The following is an 18,926-nucleotide window of genomic DNA, read 5'->3' as shown; positions in this document are numbered from 1 at the left end:
ATCGGTCAAAGACCGATATTTGAGATATAGGTTATTGCGGTGGGATATCGGTAATTTTAGTATCATGCAGAATTTATATAGATTTAGTATACTCTCCTACCATTAACAAATTAACCTTTTACAACTTGTAAAACACCAACAATTGTAGCAAGTAGGAACTCATTAAGACTTAAAACACTAATAGCAGCAATAAGAAGAAAGGTACTGCTATGGGGAAAATCGGTGATGTATCGGTCAATATCACCGATAATACCAGTGCCGATATTCTGACCGATATATCGGTGATATATCACCAATATTAACTGCATAGCAACCCATCTGACCCCCTATTTTGCCATCTATAGCACAATTTTAAGTGTGTTTTGTTGATGAAAATATTCTTAGTGTTGCGGAGAAAATCAAAGCTATGGGTCAACTACTGTCTAAAGCTAAAGAACAGCTATATGATTGTAAGTTAGTCACGGGGAAGCTGAGAGCTATGCTACAGTCAGCAGATGAACAAGTTCGTAGCTTGAAGAAACAGAGCATGTTTTTGAGTCAAATCGCTGCCAAAACAATCCCAAACGGTATTCATTGCTTATCCATGCGCCTAACAATCGATTATTATCTTCTTCCATTGGAGAAACGTGTATTCCCAAGGAGGGAGAATCTTGAGAATCCAGATCTCTATCATTATGCTCTGTTCTCTGATAATGTCTTGGCTGCATCGGTGGTTGTGAATTCGACTATCAAGAATGCTAAGGTATATTTATGCATCCTTTTTTCTTTTGGGTAAAATGCCATTTCGTCTTGTTAACTCCACCCATTTTTCTTCGTTAAGTCAGAGGTATCTTTATCTTTTTTTTCTCCGTTAAGGGTATTTTGAATACTTGTACATTATGCAAAATGCTTGTACATAAAGTGAAAAAGACCGAATTGCTCTTTAAGTTAACAAAAAAGATGGAAATACCCTTGACTTAACGGAGAAAAATTGATAGAGTTAACGAGCTGGATGAAAATGACAAGATTTCAAACCTTTTGAATCCTGATTTGGAAAAACAAACCTTTGGACGAAAGTCGCTAAACTGGCCAAACCTCAGGGACAAAAATGGCATTTTACTCTTTTTTTTATAAGCATCATATATCATGGCATACGTTTCAACCTAACAATGGGTTGTCATCTATAAACCAGTACAAAGATTTGCAATATCTGTTACTTGTTTTTACAATTAATCTTGATTCTTGAACGTCCTGTCAAACATAAATACTTCGCAGATTGTGAACGATAATATTTTGATTGCCTATAGTCCAAGTAAGCATCAAGCATATGTCAAAACATGCCTTTTGTCTGGGCCAGGTTGCATTGACTTGCAAGTTTTGTGAATAGAGTTCACTTTGATTGGTCACTTGGCTTTATCTTGAGTTTTTTTTTTTTTTTTTTTTTTTAAATTTTGAGTTTTCCCCTTATACTATTAATAATATACGCTTTTAACCCATTTAATTTGTATTTATTATGATTTTCTTCAATAACTCGTGTTCGTTAATTAAAAAGAAAACTGAATACAATTGTGTTCATCTTTTTATTCTCGACATTGCTATATAAATTTTATCGAAAACGCAGTTGTATTCGAAATATAGTTTTTTTTCGTAGCACAAGCTATACTATACGAGTGCCGATAACGCGACGAACCAAACTGATTTCAACCGAACAGTATCGGTACCGGTATTTACTTACGGAACCAGTGCCGATATTCGTTTTTATGGTTTTTGATCAATGTAAAATATGTGTCGAAATCATTTTGGGCTTATAACAATTTTATTTTTTTGGTTTTCTCTTTCGGTTGTCATAACGAGTGCCGGTACCGTAATGAACCAAACCGATAATGGCCTAATTCCCGCTGCGTAGCGCGGGTAAATTTCGCTAGTTTTTGTTCATTTGCAAAAACTACGTTAAGTATAATTTTTTTTAAATTTAATTTGGAGGCTGTAAGATTTTAATGGTTCTAATGATCTTATTTATATCTAATACAGGAACCAGAGAAACATGTTTTTCATCTCGTCTCCGATAAATTAAATTTCGGAGCAATGAACATGTGGTTTTTACTTAATCCACCTGGTAAAGCTACAATCCACGTGGAAAACGTCGACGAATTCAAATGGCTAAACTCATCCTACTGTCCGGTTCTTCGACAACTCGAATCCGCCGCAATGAAAGAATACTATTTCAAATCAGATCATCAAACAACCGGTTCATCAAATTTAAAATACCGAAACCCGAAGTATCTTTCAATGTTGAATCACCTTCGGTTTTATCTCCCTCAAGTTTATCCCAAATTGAACAAAATTCTTTTTCTGGATGATGATATTGTGGTTCAAAAAGACTTAACGGGGTTATGGAAGGTCGATCTGAACGGGAAAGTGAACGGTGCGGTTGAAACGTGTGGAGAAAGCTTTCACCGTTTTGATAAGTATTTGAATTTCTCGAATCCTCATATTGCGAGAAATTTTGACCCGAATGCGTGTGGATGGGCTTACGGGATGAATATGTTTGATCTTGATGTGTGGAAGAAGAAGGATATAACTGGTATTTACCACAAATGGCAAAATATGGTAAGATTTTTACAGTAGTAATTTTTTTTTTCTCTAGATTCTTATTACATGTAGGCTTGTAAATGAACCGAACGTTTATGAACTGTTCGTGAACTTGTTCGACGGGAAGTTTGTTTATATAATAAACGAACGAACATGAACACAATTTTGTGTTGATTTAATTTAAGGAAGAGTAAAGTACACTGATGGTCCCTGTGGTTAACCAAAATTTTGGATTTAGTCCTTAGCTTTTTTAAAGTACACGGATGGTCCCTTGTGGTTTGCACTTTGTAACACATTTAGTCCCCAACTTTTGCCAAAAGTACACAGATGGTCCCAATATGTTGCAAATTGCAAACCACAAGCGTACTTTAAAAAACTTTGGACTAAATCCAAAATTTTGGATAACCACAGGGACCATCCATGTACTTTACTCTTTAAGGAATGAACATGAACACACATTTTGTTCGTTCATTTATGTTCATGAACGTCCGTTTATGTTCGTTCATTTTGTTTCGGTTTAAATTCATAAGTAGTTATATTTATATGAATATTAAACATAAAAGGAACTTTCTAACTACTTATATAAGTATAATTAATTAGTAATTGGGTTTTCTGTTGGTGCACTTGTGTCTGTACTTTGTCTGTATTCGGTCTGTATATAAACGATGTCCTAATTAGCCTGTAAGTTGACCAGTCAACCATCCTCCGGAAGACTTGGTCAACAGTTAGAAAGATAAAGTCAGTCTCGAAGGATAGCCTCGAAGGATACTTGATCCTTCGAGGTGCTCGAAAGATATGGTTCGACCAGTAGCCATGGTTCGACCATTGGACATGGTTCGACATGGTTCGACCACTAGACCTCGAAGGATGATCCTTCGAGGTCAATGCTGATCATTCGACTATGTTGTAGTCGACAGATGATCCTTCGGACCATCTGTCGAATCCTTCGGACACGACATGCTGAGTATGGGTATAAATATCCATGCATTGTTTGAGTTTCGGCAGTCAGACAGACAGACATTTGAGAGAAAACACACACATTGTGTTGAGAGCATTCTGTCCGAAACTCACACACACACTTTGAGAGTTTACATGTTAGAGTTGTAAACATTGTACTTGTAACCGGAACCTTCATACGTATTAATACATTGGTGTTAATCGGTGAACTTCTTGTGTTGTGTTTGTTCTTGCATCTTCCCGGTTTGCTTGTTGGTTTGGATTCCGCACTCACTAGCAAGTTAGTATAACAAGGTTTAGGTTTGTTCTCGATCCTCCGAGAGGGACCTACAAGTGGTATCAGAGCCTCGCTCTTAACCTTGTTTAAAACCGGGTGTTTGTTCAAGTTCTTGGTGTGTTTTGAACACTTGGTTTAGCACTCGTTTTTGGTAGTTTTCTGCATAAAAACGGTTCCTAAACCTATTGGGAGTGTTTGGGGTCGGTTTGGGTAACATAAAAATCGTGTTTGTGAAACTTTGATTTTTCCGGCCATATTCCGGTAATTATTCCGGTGACTGAACTTGAAGATAAGGTTGTCATTTTTGGTAAACTTTTTGAAAGTCAAAAAGTTGGTGGAAAAAGGAGTGTCTGCACATACCTTCTGCCGAAAGTTGTGCACCAACCCATCACCTTTTTCACCTAACCGTCACATCTGTGTCAGTGTGTCAGTAGCTGCCGAAGGATATCTTTCGATTTCGAAAGATCATCTTTCGATTGAAGACAACTCGAAAGATCAGCATCCTTCGAGTGGTCTTTCGGTGTCTATAGTCTATCCTTCGAGTTTGGAATCTTTTCGAAAGATTGTGTCCGAAAGATAAGTATACTTCTCGAAAGATAAGGATCTTTCGTTGAGAATCTTTCGAGGTTTGTATTCGAAAGATAAAGATCTTTCGAACTTGAATCTTTCGTGATAATTTGTCGAAGGATAAGGATCCTTCGTGGTGAATCTTTCGAAGACTCTGCTCGAAACTCAACAGCAATCCTTTGATCACTGTTGATCCTTCGAACAAGTCTTGATCTTTCGAACAGATTGTATCTTTCAAATCTTGTCTGTTTAAACGTAACAGTTTGTGTTTGTGAAAGATCTCAATTAATATTCGATCAAAATGAGCTGTACAAGTCCTTGGGATTGGAGTACGGATTCACAACTAGATCTAAAACAGATGTCAATGGCTGAGTATATGACGAGTACCATACCTAAACAACAACAGTCAATAAGTTCAAGTCAATGGGCAATGGTGTCGAACCAAAATCAAAACATGCAGAATCTTTTGGTTGCGGGAGGAGAAGGATATGCAGTTACTAGAAAGACACGCCAGGATCTGTTGAAGAAGAAATTCAAATCATTTTATTTCTTAGAGAATGAAACCTTAAATGATATAACTACTCGTTATTATCATTTGATGTGTGAAATGTGTTATTCTGGTATTCGTACATCTCAACAGGAAATGGTAGCACGGTTTGCTGATGCTCTACCTCCAAAGTGGAGCCCATTCATAGAGTTTTTAAAGCATACGGGCGTTTTAGATGCTGTCAATGTTAATATCTATGAATTCATTCAGAAGTTGGAGCAAAAGAACGAAGTGGAAATTCGAAAAGCCAAAAGGATTACACCTACTCAAAGCATGGAAGTGTATTTGCCTGGTTTTGGTCCTTCTGCTAGTTCTAGTTTTGTTCAGCAACCGAAGCTTCAAACGGAGTTTGAATCCAATACAAATTCTTCTCCGTGTCCGCAGTTCAATCAAACCCAAGTACAAGCCCAAGTTTCCACAACACAGCCTCAATTTGATCCTAGTGTCGATTGTGGTCCGAACATACAGTTGGGAAACGGTGATCAAACAAGAACTGCATTTTACGTTGAGATTGTCAAGAATGTCAATGATGGTCAATCTTCGGAAAATGATGACAGTTCAGATGACAGTTCAGGATATAGTAGCAGTTCAGATGAAGAATCCAATCTGAATGAAAGAATTGATTCTGAAGCTGATAATGAAGCTGATAATTTGTCGAATGAGGCTGACAAGAAATCTGACTTGATCGAGAAAGCTGATGCTACATCGAAAGAAATGGAGAAGATTCTCACTGAAGATGGAGCTTTTTCTTTTCACACTGCCTGTATGGCAAATGTAGCCTCTTCAAGTCAGGTAAACGCTGAAACTCCTACTGTCGTTAATTGTAAATCATGTGAATATATGAGGAGTGAATGCGAGAGGGTGAAGCTTGAATGTGACACAATTCACAGTCACAATCAGAGTTTAGTTGTTGAAATGGCTAAATGCAAAGAGGCAAATATGGCATTAACAAGAAACGAAACAGAGTTTAAAACTAAACTGGAAAATTTACAGAAAAGTGTTTCGGAAGTTAACAAAGTGGTTTACCATAAACAAGTTAGCATAAATGAATATATAAATCTTGTTGAGGAAACCAAGAAACAATTAGCCATTGCCAAATGCGAGCATGATGCGATCAAACAGAAATTGGATAGTTATTCTAACTCCCGATTTGTGCTTGATCACATCATCGATGTTCAGCAACTGAAAGGAAATGTGAGTGGTGTTGGATATAAGAAGTGTCCACCTCCTTTGAGAGGAAATTATGCTCCACCACCTGATGAAGAAGATATGCCACGGTTTGAGCCCAGTGTGCCTCTGAACTTTGAGGAATTTTCTACTGGCCTAGGGTTCAAACCGGACAATTCATCGGAGGGCCCATCTGATAACAAAGAAAAGTCATCATGTGCTTCAAATCAAAGTCCTCCAACTATTGAGGAATGTGATTCTTCAGATGATGAATCAGATGTGAATGACCAGGATGAATCACTTGATGAGGCGAAAGGAGTAGAAATTCCAATTGAGAATCATATTCTTTGTGATCCTCCTACTCCTGTCGTGCAACCTGTTGCCAAGAAAGTGATAAATCTTGTCAAAGATGTCAAGAATGACAAAGAAAGTGTGTTTGCTGTTAAAAGCAGTAATTTGTTGTACACTTTGGTCGGAGATGTTAAAATTTATTCAAACAATGATTTTCCAATTAAAAATGTCAATCCATCCTTGATTGATAAAGTTTTTGAAGATAACACGAGCAAGTTTTTGGGAAAGACGATCCCTGGAGTTACTGTAACTCAATGTGATCCAATTCCAAAAGCTGAAATCAGAAAACAATTTGGAAATCAGAAACCACCGACGAAGCAACAACCAATTGCCTTTAAGGGTAAACAACAACAACGAGCTCCAAAGCCAAAGGCTAAGGCTAAAGTTGAATCAAAAGGAGCTCGTTACAAGAAGAAAGCAAAAGATGTTAAATTTGTAGCATCAAGGGGTTCGGACAAAATTGAGACTTTTGAAAACAAATCAAACACCGATTTTGTACAACAAGTCAAGATTTTGAAACGAAATAGCGATAACAATTACACCCAACACACAAACGGGTGTGATGAAAGAGCAAGTACCTCGGGTTCTACAGGTTCGACATCTGCTAGTCGAACAAATTCTCCTAAGTTTGTTGAAAGGAGAACTTGTTTCAAATGTGGGAAGTTTGGGCACATCATTAAAGACTGCACAAATTTGCCCAAACCGAATTTTGTTGAAAGAACCCCCTCTGAACAAGGTCACTCACAACGTCGTCCTGTTTCTCCAAAACATGACAAACGCACAATTAAAGAACAAGAAACAAAACAACGACGTAAAAATGTAAAGGTGATCGAAAAGGCTTTAAAACCGGAAACTGTTAAAAGGAAACCTAGCTTGTCACAACCTTTAAAACCAGAAATTGTACATAATACACAATCTGGTAAACAAAAACAAGCTTGGAGACCGAAAACAGGTGAAGGTTCAGGGGGAGGCGTTAAATTTCCAAATCATCAAGAGGTTGAAATTACATTTCTTGATTCTCAGGGGCAACCCAAGTCTATGAAGGCTTGGGTCCCCCTCTCCAACTAATCTCTGAGTGAGTGTGCAGGAAGTTCCAGGAGGAACTATCGATAGTCATAGGATTGTTGATAGTGGAATGTCCTTGCACAAGATAGGCGACAGAAGAAACTGTTGCCTGTGTTGGAGAGAAAAGAAAAGAAGACAGAATTGTCTGTTGAACGGAGCTGCAAAGTTCGACCAAATGAAGAACATGCCAAAATTTGGTTGTTATGGTTTTTGACCGGGTGCTCAGGAAAGATTTCTTTACGGTGTGATTGAAGAATATGTGCTGTTGAACGAGTTGCACCTGATGTGTAAATGTCTTGGCGTGGATTGAACAACCGCACACTTCTTCTGAAAGAGAATGATAAAGACCTTCGCTGGTGGAATATGGAAGACCAGCCGAAACCAAGGGTTTTGATCGTGTTGCTGTGAAGAGATTTTTTCAGTAGCTACAAAAAAAAAAAAAAAAAAAAAAAAAAAAAAAAAAAAAAAAAAAAAATCGACTTTAACGTCCACAACGGGTGGATATCCAGTTTGGGAGAGTGCTCAGATTCCTTGCAATGCGCAAAGCAGTTGCAGGACACGGTTTTTGAATTTCTAATCTCTCCTATATTTGTTGATTTTCTAAGCTGCTTTATGAACTGTTGTCATCTTATACAGCACTCTTTGACCTGACACGTTGAGCCCGAATATCACCTCACACGTGATAGTTTCACAATGAAACTCGTCGATGTTGTTAAGGTCCACACCGATGACCAACGTGCCGACTTATTTACCAAAGCTTTTGACAAATCAAGATTTGACTATTTATTATTGGTAAACGGCATTAAGGTCAAGCAAGAGTAAACCAACATCGGAAAATCATTTTTGTAAATATTGTTGTGTCTTTTAAATTTATCTTAGTTTATTGATTTTAGGGGGAGTAATCCAAATCTTGAAAATCCAAAAACATTGAAAAATTTCAAAAACACAAAAACAATAGAAAAACAAAAATGAGTTTCTTGGCGAGAAAAAGAGAAAATGATAGTACATCAGTGGTCTATCCAAGCCTCTTTAAACTTTAAATGCAAAACGATAAGCAGCTCTATATAAGATGTATCGGTAGGCTCACAATCATTTTAAAGTGTGCAGGGTGATATAAATCTTAATCGACTGAAGATCAGGTGGGAACCACTCATTGGCATATGGTCTTAGTACCGAAATTTCGTTTGATAGATTGCCGAGGTTCTGAGATATTCGGTCTTTATGCTGCTTATCATCTGGGTATCATGGTTGCTTCTATAAATAGACGAAGTCTAAGATCTTCCATGATACTATACATACGTGTAAATATTACATACTGCATTCGACCTCAATAAGTGATAAACAATCACATGTCCAAATCAAATAAGTGATAAAATATCACATTTATCCGGGTGTCAAGTTCGTCTCTCTGCTGTACGGAAGTACTGACCTGTTCACGGACTTGCACCTGTGCCCTCATGCATTCGAAAATCAAGTTCCTCATAAATAAGTGATTCTATCACATAGGGCTTGTTTTCAAATCAAATAAGTGAGAATCTCACATCATATACGGTCAAACAGATGATAAACGATATACTCACCGGTAAGATGAACCCTCGTGCATACCTTGATACGGGAATGTGTCGTGATGTGGATGAACACCGGTCGGTAAGTATAAATCATACCTTAACGTATCCTCTAAACATGATTACATCTGATAAGTTGAGTTTAAGTGGACAACAATACCGATAATTGTTATAGGATGCTTATCTTAATGTTAACTAATAGAACAACAAGAGCGTTTTGGCATGACCGTACACTGATATGATTCTCTTACCCTCGAAACTCGCAAAAAGAATATCTATATATTTATTTACTGCTTTCAGTCTTTACATTTGAAATATTCAAAAATACCAAAAAGATTTTATTTCTGCTTTATTTTCGATCGTACGATGTTGGAACTCAAGTCTTCGTTACCTGAAACCTGAACGAAAACCGAAATCGACTAAATCTTCATAAACGGTCGAAATTTGCAAGTTTTTGAAAGTTAAATCTAAAATTGACAAATTTATTTAAACTTTCAAACTGTCGGACGGTGTTTGATTATGACATGGTCATACGTGTGTCATTTGTTTATGATGAACTATATTCCAAGCAGTTGTTCTCATTACGCGTTTAGATTTCTTGCATGTGCAGATTCTAAAGGCTAGGAGAACATGGTCGATGACATAGCTTCGGAATGAAGACACATCGTGAAGGCGCTCAAGCAATGAAGATCATCGAGTTGCCGCTGGCCATCATCAGCACCACATGGATCTCACTTCATAAAATTAAAGTATTTCACGAGCATAACTCAAGGGGGAGCTTATGTTAAGGGGGAGTTTGTCAACACACTTCCTACATGATACGGGTAGTTTGTTGATACACTCTCAGCTTTCAAGGCGTGAAGACTTTGAAGATCCTCCGACATTGAAGACGCGAAAGGACATCAGAGTTTTGAGAACTCGAAGACCAAAGATCGTCGAAGATTGAGATTCGTCTACATCTATACAAGATCAAGACAAGATCAAGCTTTAGAAGATCAAGACAAAGCTAAAGACAAAGCTACAGCCAAGGGGGAGTTTGTTGGTGCACTTGTGTCTGTACTTTGTCTGTATTCGGTCTGTATATAAACGATGTCCTAATTAGCCTGTAAGTTGACCAGTCAACCATCCTCCGGAAGACTTGGTCAACAGTTAGAAAGATAAAGTCAGTCTCGAAGGATAGCCTCGAAGGATACTTGATCCTTCGAGGTGCTCGAAAGATATGGTTCGACCAGTAGCCATGGTTCGACCATTGGACATGGTTCGACATGGTTCGACCACTAGACCTCGAAGGATGATCCTTCGAGGTCAATGCTGATCATTCGACTATGTTGTAGTCGACAGATGATCCTTCGGACCATCTGTCGAATCCTTCGGACACGACATGCTGAGTATGGGTATAAATATCCATGCATTGTTTGAGTTTCGGCAGTCAGACAGACAGACATTTGAGAGAAAACACACACATTGTGTTGAGAGCATTCTGTCCGAAACTCACACACACACTTTGAGAGTTTACATGTTAGAGTTGTAAACATTGTACTTGTAACCGGAACCTTCATACGTATTAATACATTGGTGTTAATCGGTGAACTTCTTGTGTTGTGTTTGTTCTTGCATCTTCCCGGTTTGCTTGTTGGTTTGGATTCCGCACTCACTAGCAAGTTAGTATAACAAGGTTTAGGTTTGTTCTCGATCCTCCGAGAGGGACCTACATTTTCTAGTAATAAAAATGGGTTTTGCAATGGAAGTTATCGTAATTTATCACTAATTTATATAAAAACTTACTTTATGTTCGTTTATGTTTAGCCAATTATGTTTATTTGTTTTCATTTGTGTTGTTTATTGTTTGTTAAATTATGTTTGTTTATGTTCGTTTACGTTCTTGAACTGTTTGTTTAGGTTTTAAACGAACGAACATAAACCAACACGAACATGCCCATTTTCTTGATAAACGAACATGAACAAAAAATGTGTTAGATTAAATGTTCATGTTCATGTTCATGTTCGGTTAAATGTGTTCGATTAAATGCTCGTGTTCATGTTCGGTTAAAGTTAAATAAAGTTAAATGAACGAACATGAACATGCTTCTCTTCGTGTTCATTAGGTTCATTTACATGCCTATATGCTTGTCATGAATACAATCTAGGCTCAATATATTTCATTAACTGTTAGATAATTTACTGATTGTGTTGTTATCAGAATGAAGATCGGGTTTTATGGAAGCTCGGGACGTTGCCACCTGGACTAATGACATTTTACGGGCTAACACATCCACTCGACAAGTCATGGCATGTACTCGGTCTCGGGTACAACCCGAGCATTGATAAAAAGGATATCGAGAAAGCAGCTGTGATTCACTATAACGGAAACATGAAACCGTGGCTAGAGTTGGCAATGACAAAGTACCGTTCATATTGGGTCAAATACATAAAGTTTGACCACCCATATGTTCGGGGTTGCAAACTAGGCGAATGAGAAGATTTTTATTTTCGAAAAGTCATTCCATTCTATTCTTTGTTATAGTTCATATTGGTGTTATAGTTCCCGTGTATTTGTGTATGCAACTTGCTTGGAATAGGTGTCGAAGATAATAGTTTGGATGTATCTTGTGTTGGTTTCGTTACTTTCGTAGGAGGAAGGTTTAATTGTAAAGGACTTGGATGTGTATATCTACCTTCGTTCTTCTGAAAGAATCACGTGTTCTTTTAGTTTGTGTTCATTCATTTCTCATACGTGTTCTTTTTGTTTGTGTTCTTTCGGGTTGCATCCTTGCAGTTCTTTCGAGTCTTTGTATTTTTCTCGTCAAAGGATGGTTTGGGGAGCTCAAAGAGTCTGGTTTTGAAAAGTGGGAGGTCGATGTCGATCCGAGGCGTTTACAGTCATAACGGAACCTTAAATCAGTAGCAAACTAATCTAATTCGGGTCAGAATCGAAAGTCAAAGCAGAAGTCAAACTTCGTGACTTTTGGTTGCAAACCGAACCTAAAATTGGAATTAACGAGCCGAACATGTTTACACTTGTTCTAATAATTATTACCAAGTTGTTTAAGTGTTAGAAACATATTTTAGAACACGAACATGTTTACACTTGTTCTAATAATTATTACCAAGTTGTTTAAGTGTTAGAAACATATTTTAGAACACCTCTAAACTCAGATTATGAATATTTCAATCTGAATTCCTTAAAGGATTAGGGCTGCAAACGAACCGAACGAACATGAAGAAGATCTTGTTCATGTTCGTTTGTTAAGAAATATATGTGTTCATGAATTGTTCGTTCATGACCACTTACCAAGCGAGATTTTATGTTCGTGTTCGTTTGTTAAGGAAATGAACTTGTTCGTGTTCATTTGTTAATTTTAGGCAACGAACGAAAATGGACGTTCATGAACACAAATGGAAACAAACGTACACAAACAAGCGTTCATGAACAAAATATATGATACACTGACACTTATTAAATATTTTGTTGGTCGGAATTTTGAAGTATTTAAATAAAATATAAAAACTAAAAACACTAATTAACTATCGAACACAATCGAACATAAACGAACACGTTCACGAACATAAATGAACTAACGTGGCCTCTGTTCATGTCCGTTCATTTAACTAAACGAACAAAATTTCTTGTTCGTGTTCATTTGTCCAATAAAGGAACGAACACAAACGAACTTCCCACCGAATGTTTCACGAGCTGTTCGCTGAACATTTGGTTTGTTTGCAGCCCCATAGTAACATATACGGATATACCCTTTATGAGATGATTAAATTTACTCTTTTTTACCATTGTAGAAACTGAGAGATAAAAGACGCGAAAATCGAGCGGCTGATTTAGTGAAAAACGACAACAATGTCATCATAAAGCTTGAAAATGCGGCCATCGAGCGGTCAAAGTCGGTTGACTCTGCTGTTCTTGGGAAGTACAGTATTTGGAGAAAAGAGAACGATAACGAGAACATTGACACAACTATACGATTGGTCCGGGATCAAATGATTATGGCTAGGGTTTATATGAGCATTGCAACAATGAAAAACAAGACACAATTAGCACATGAACTTCAAAGTCAACTTAAAGAAAGTCAACGTGCTTTAGGAGATGCTACTGCTGATGCTGATCTTAATCACAGGTCAGTAGGTGCCTATTATTGCAAGGATGAACTTTAGTTATATGTTATTAATAATTGGTCAAACTAATAAAATAAAGTTTTTTAGCTCACACAAAAATTACTCAATACATACTCTTTACAGATTTGATTCAGTATTTTTATACGGTGTTGTTTGGATTCGTTTTTTAAACTTATTAGCTCACACAATTGTTAGTTTTTAATGTTTAGATCAACAAATTTGGCTCTTTTTTATTTTTAATAAGTTTTAGTAATGTACATAGATGGTCCATGTGGTTTACGAAAATCTTGGATTTGGTCCCTAGCTTTCCAAAAATACATAGATGGTCCTTGTGGTTTGCACTTGTAACACATTTAGTCCCCATATTTTTTCCAAAAGTACATGGATGGTCCTTGTGGTTTGCACTTTGTAACACATTTAGTCCCTAACTTGGACATGCGAAAACCTTTAGATTTGTTGGTTGGGGGCTAAATGCGTTACAAAATGCCAACCACAGGGACCATCCGTGTACTTTTGGAAAGCTCGAGACCAAATCCAAAATTTTGGTAAACCACAGGGACCTTCGTGTACTACTGTACTTTACACATTATATTAAGTATTTATCATACTACAATAGAAATTGACAAAAAGAAAAGTGCTGGCATGTTGGTCCTACTTTATCCATTTTGACCATTTACCTATGCAGTTAATGCGGTTAAAAGGATATCGGTCAAACGCCGACATTTGAGATATAGGTTATTGCGGTGGGATATCGGTAATTTTAGTATCATGCAGAATTTATATAGATAGATAGATAGATAGATAGATAGATAGATAGATAGCAATTTAAAACATGAGAAAGCCTGCCTGGAGAATCAACATGTGTTTGTCCCGTTTGCGTTTGATACTTTTGGTGGTCTCGCTCCTAACGCTGTGCGACTTTTGAATCGGGTTCAAAAAGTCGTTAATAGTAATTCTTCGTCGCCAAAGGTTTCAAACTTTGTATTTAGTAGAATTGGTTTTTCTATTCAAAAGGGGGTGGCGGCGCAACTTGTTGCCCGACTACCTGCCATTGCTTTGTAATTGCCCTTTTTCGTGTGGAATTAACAAATTAACCTTTTACAACTTGTAAAACACTAACAATTGTAGCAAGTAGGAACTCATTAAGACTTAAAACACTAATAGCAGCAATAAGAAGAAAGGTACTGATATGGGGAAAATCGGTGATGTATCGGTCAATATCATCGGTAATACCAGTGCCGATATTCTGACCGATATATCGGTGATATATCACCAATATTAACTGCATAGCAACCCATCTGACTCCCTATTTTGCCATCTATAGCACAAATTTAAGTGTGTTTTGTTGATGAAAATATTCTTAGTGTTGCGGAGAAAATCAAAGCTATGGGTCAACTACTGTCTAAAGCTAAAGAACAGCTATATGATTGTAAGTTAGTCACGGGGAAGCTGAGAGCGATGCTACAGTCAGCAGATGAACAAGTTCGTAGCTTGAAGAAACAGAGCATGTTTTTGAGTCAAATCGCTGCCAAAACAATCCCAAACGGTATTCATTGCTTATCCATGCGCCTAACAATCGATTATTATCTTCTTCCGTTGGAGAAACGCGTATTCCCAAGGAGGGAGAATCTTGAGAATCCAGATCTCTATCATTATGCTCTGTTCTCTGATAATGTCTTGGCTGCATCGGTGGTTGTGAATTCGACTATCAAGAATGCTAAGGTATTTATATATTTATGTATCCTTTTTTCTTTTGAGTAAAATGCCATTTCGTCCCTGAGGTTTGGCCAGTTTTGCGACTTTCGTCCAAAGGTTTGTTTTTTCGCATCTGGATCTAAAAGGGTTTGAAATCTTGCCATTCTCATCCGGCTTGTTAACTCCACTCATTTTTCTTCGTTAAGTCAGAGGTATCTTTATCTTTTTTTCTCCGTTAAGGGTATTTTGAATACTTGTACATTATGCAAAATGCTTGTACATAAAGTGAAAAAGACCGAATTGCTCTTTAAGTTAACAAAAAAGACGGAAATACCCTTGACTTAAAGGAGAAAAATGGATAGAGTTAACGAGCCGGATGAAAATGACAAGATTTTAAACCTTTTGAATCCAGATTTGGAAAAATAAACCTTTGGACGAAAGTCGCTAAACTGGCCAAACCTCAGGGACAAAAATGGCATATTACTCTTTTTTTTATTTATAAGCATCATATATCATGGCATACGTTTCAATGTAACAATGGGTTTTCGTCTATAAACCAATACAAAGATTTGCAATATCAGTTACTTGTAATTAATCTTGATTCTTGAACGTTCTGTCAAACATAAATACTTTGCAGATTGTGAACGGTAATATTTTGATTGCCTACAGTCCAAGTAAGCATAAAGCATATGTCAAAACATGCCTTTTGTATGAACCAGGTTGCATTGACTTGCAAGTTTTGTGAATAGAGTTCACTTTGATTGGTCACTTGGCTTTATCTTGAGGTTTTTTTTTTTTATTTTTTTTATTTTTTTTTATTTTGAGTTTTCCCCTTATACTATTAATAATATACGCTTTTAACCCATTTAATTTGTATTTATTATAAATTTTTTGTAATAAATTTTCTTCAATATTTTTTGTTTTCTCTTTCGGTTGTCATAACGAGTGCCGGTACCGTAATGAACCAAACCGATATTGGCCTAATTCCCGCAGCGGGTAAATTTCGCTAGTTTTTGTTCATTTGCAAAAACTACGTTAAGTATATATATATTTTTTTTAAATTTAATTTGGAGGCTGTAAGATTTTTAATGGTTCTAATGATCTTATTTATATCTAATACAGGAACCAGAGAAACATGTTTTTCATCTCGTCTCCGATAAATTAAATTTCGGAGCAATGAACATGTGGTTTTTACTTAATCCACCTGGCAAAGCTACAATCCACGTGGAAAACGTCGACGAATTCAAATGGCTAAACTCATCCTACTGTCCGGTTCTTCGACAACTCGAATCCGCCGCAATGAAAGAATACTATTTCAAATCAGATCATCAAACAACCGGTTCATCAAATTTAAAATACCGAAACCCGAAATATCTTTCAATGTTGAATCACCTTCGGTTTTATCTCCCTCAAGTTTATCCCAAATTGAACAAAATTCTTTTTTTGGATGATGATATTGTGGTTCAAAAAGACTTAACGGGGTTATGGAAGGTCGATCTGAACGGGAAAGTGAACGGTGCGGTTGAAACGTGTGGAGAAAGCTTTCACCGTTTTGATAAGTATTTGAATTTCTCGAATCCTCATATTGCGAGAAATTTTGACCCGAATGCGTGTGGATGGGCTTACGGGATGAATATGTTTGATCTTGATGTGTGGAAGAAGAAGGATATAACTGGTATTTACCACAAATGGCAAAATATGGTAAGATTTTTACAGTAGTAATTTTTTTTTTATCTCTAGATTCTTATTACCTGTAGGCCTGTAAATGAACCGAACGTTTATGAACTGTTCATGAACTTGTTCGACGGGAAGTTTGTTTATATAATAAACGAACGAACATGAACACAATTTTGTGTTGATTTAATTAAGGAGAGTAAAGTACACGGATGGTCCCTGTGGTTAACCAAAATTTTGGATTTAGTCCCTAGCTTTTTTATAGTACACGGATGGTCCCTGTGGTTTGCACTTTGTAACACATGTAGTCCCCAACTTTTCCAAAAGTACACAGATGGTCCAAATACGTTGCAAATTGCAAACCACAAGGACCGTCTGTGTACTCTAAAAAACTTTGGACTAAATCCAAAATTTTGGATAACCATAGGGACTGGACCATCCATGTACTTTACTCTCTAAGGAATGAACATGAACACACATTTTGTTCGTTCATTTATGTTCATGAACGTCCGTTTATGTTCGTTTCAGTTTAAATATATAAGTAGTTATATTTATATGAATATTAAACATAAAAGGAACTTTCTAACTACTTATATAAGTATAATTAATTAGTAATTGGGTTTTCTAGTAATAAAAATGGGTTTTGCAATGGAAGTTATCGTAATTTATCACTAATTCATATAGAAACTTTATGTTCGTTTATGTTTAGGTCAATTATGTTTATTTGTTTTCATTTATGTTTGTTCATTTGTGATGTTTATTGTTTGTTAAATTATGTTTGTTTATATTCGTTTACGTTCTTGAACTGTTTGTTTAGGTTTTAAACGAACGAACATAAACAAACACAAACATGCCCATTTTCTTGATAAACGAACATGAACAAAAAATGTGCTAGATTAAATGTTCATGTTCATGCTCGGTTAAATGTGTTCGATTAAATGCTCGTGTTCATGTTCGGTTAAAGTTAAATGAACGAACATGAACATGCTTCTCTTCGTGTTCGTTAGGTTCATTTACATGCCTGTCATCAATACAATCTGGGCTCAATATATTTCATTAACTGTTAGATAATTTACTGATTGTGTTGTTATCAGAATGAAGATCGGGTTTTATGGAAGCTCGGGACTTTGCCACCTGGACTAATGACATTCTACGGGCTAACACATCCACTCGACAAGTCATGGCATGTACTCGGTCTCGGGTACAACCCGAGCATTGATAAAAGGGATATCGAGAAAGCAGCTGTGATTCACTATAACGGAAACATGAAACCGTGGCTAGAGTTGGCAATGACAAAGTACCGTTCATATTGGGTCAAATACATAAAGTTTGACCACCCGTATGTTCGGGGTTGCAAACTAGGCGAATGAGAAGATTTTTATTATCGAAAAGTCATTCCATTCTATTCTTTGTTATAGTTCATATTGGTGTTATAGTCCCGTGTATTTGTGTATGCAACTTGCTTGGAATAGGTGTCGAAGATAATAGTTTGGATGTATCTTGTGTTGGTTTCGTTACTTTCGTAGGAGGAAGGTTTAATTGTAAAGGACTTGGATGTGTATATCTACCTTCGTTCTTCTGAAAAATCACGTGTTCTTTTTGTTTGTGTTCATTCATTTCTCATACGTATGGCCTATGCTTCTTCTGATTCTTTTGTTTGTGTTCTTTCGGGTTGCATCCTTGCAGTTCTTTCGAGTCTTTGTATTTTTCTCGTCAGAGGATGGTCTGGGGAGGTCAAAGAGTCTGGTTTTGAAAAGCGGGAGGTCGAGTTGATCCGAGGCGTTTAAAGTCATAACGGAACCTTAAATCAGTAGCAAACTAATCTAATTCGGGTTAGACTCGAACGTCAAAGCAGAAGTCAAACTTCGCGACTTTCGGTTGCGATCCGACCCTAAAATTGGAATTAACGAGCCGAACATGTTTACACATTTTCTAATAATTATTACCAAGTTGTTTAAGTGTTAGAAACATATTTTAGAACACCTCTAAACTCAGATTATGAATATCTGCTCAGTTTGACTTTTAAGACAATAAGTTTGACCCGTCAATTGACCAAGCATACGTGATTTTCAGGAGGTGTCCTTTTGAGGGATTAACACCTACCTAATTATGATCACGTAGCCATGTTTGTTGCGAACAATGGCTGGACCATTAAGGTCTAAACCGAAAGTCAAAGCGTTTATCGAAAACGCTTGACTTTCGGCTTTAAAAGCCTAATAAATGAACAAGCAAAGAAAGGAACACTTACATGTGACCCAAGAGACTGATTAAAACTCAAAGGAAAGCTCCCAAATGCTCAGGAACCTCCAGAGGAGAGTAATGGAAGAGAAAACAAGAAATGGTGCAAGTTTACAATGAAAACCAA

At 36.8% G+C, this 18,926-nt stretch overlaps 2 protein-coding genes across 2 annotated transcripts; both read left to right on the top strand.

The window, feature by feature from the left end:
* The first annotated feature begins 347 nt into the window (after positions 1 to 347).
* Positions 348 to 11,776, top strand: LOC110900171 (polygalacturonate 4-alpha-galacturonosyltransferase). The gene is made up of 3 exons (XM_022147082.2): positions 348 to 742; positions 2,011 to 2,589; positions 11,268 to 11,776. The coding sequence occupies exons 1-3, from the start codon at positions 407 to 409 to the stop codon at positions 11,541 to 11,543; spliced, it is 1,191 nt and encodes a 396-aa protein (XP_022002774.1). The 5' UTR covers positions 348 to 406; the 3' UTR covers positions 11,544 to 11,776.
* Positions 11,777 to 12,749: 973 nt separating this feature from the next.
* On the top strand, positions 12,750 to 18,147 carry LOC110902237 (polygalacturonate 4-alpha-galacturonosyltransferase-like). Its single transcript, XM_022148945.1, has 5 exons — positions 12,750 to 12,779; positions 12,860 to 13,194; positions 14,557 to 14,914; positions 16,010 to 16,588; positions 17,656 to 18,147. The coding sequence occupies exons 1-5, from the start codon at positions 12,750 to 12,752 to the stop codon at positions 17,929 to 17,931; spliced, it is 1,578 nt and encodes a 525-aa protein (XP_022004637.1). The 3' UTR covers positions 17,932 to 18,147.
* The last annotated feature ends 779 nt before the right edge of the window (positions 18,148 to 18,926 follow it).

The sequence above is a fragment of the Helianthus annuus genome, chromosome 13 (assembly GCF_002127325.2).
Source record: "Helianthus annuus cultivar XRQ/B chromosome 13, HanXRQr2.0-SUNRISE, whole genome shotgun sequence".
Taxonomy (NCBI): Eukaryota; Viridiplantae; Streptophyta; class Magnoliopsida; order Asterales; family Asteraceae; genus Helianthus; species Helianthus annuus.
Note: the sequence above shows the minus strand (reverse complement) of the source record. Positions and strands in the feature narration are given on the sequence as shown.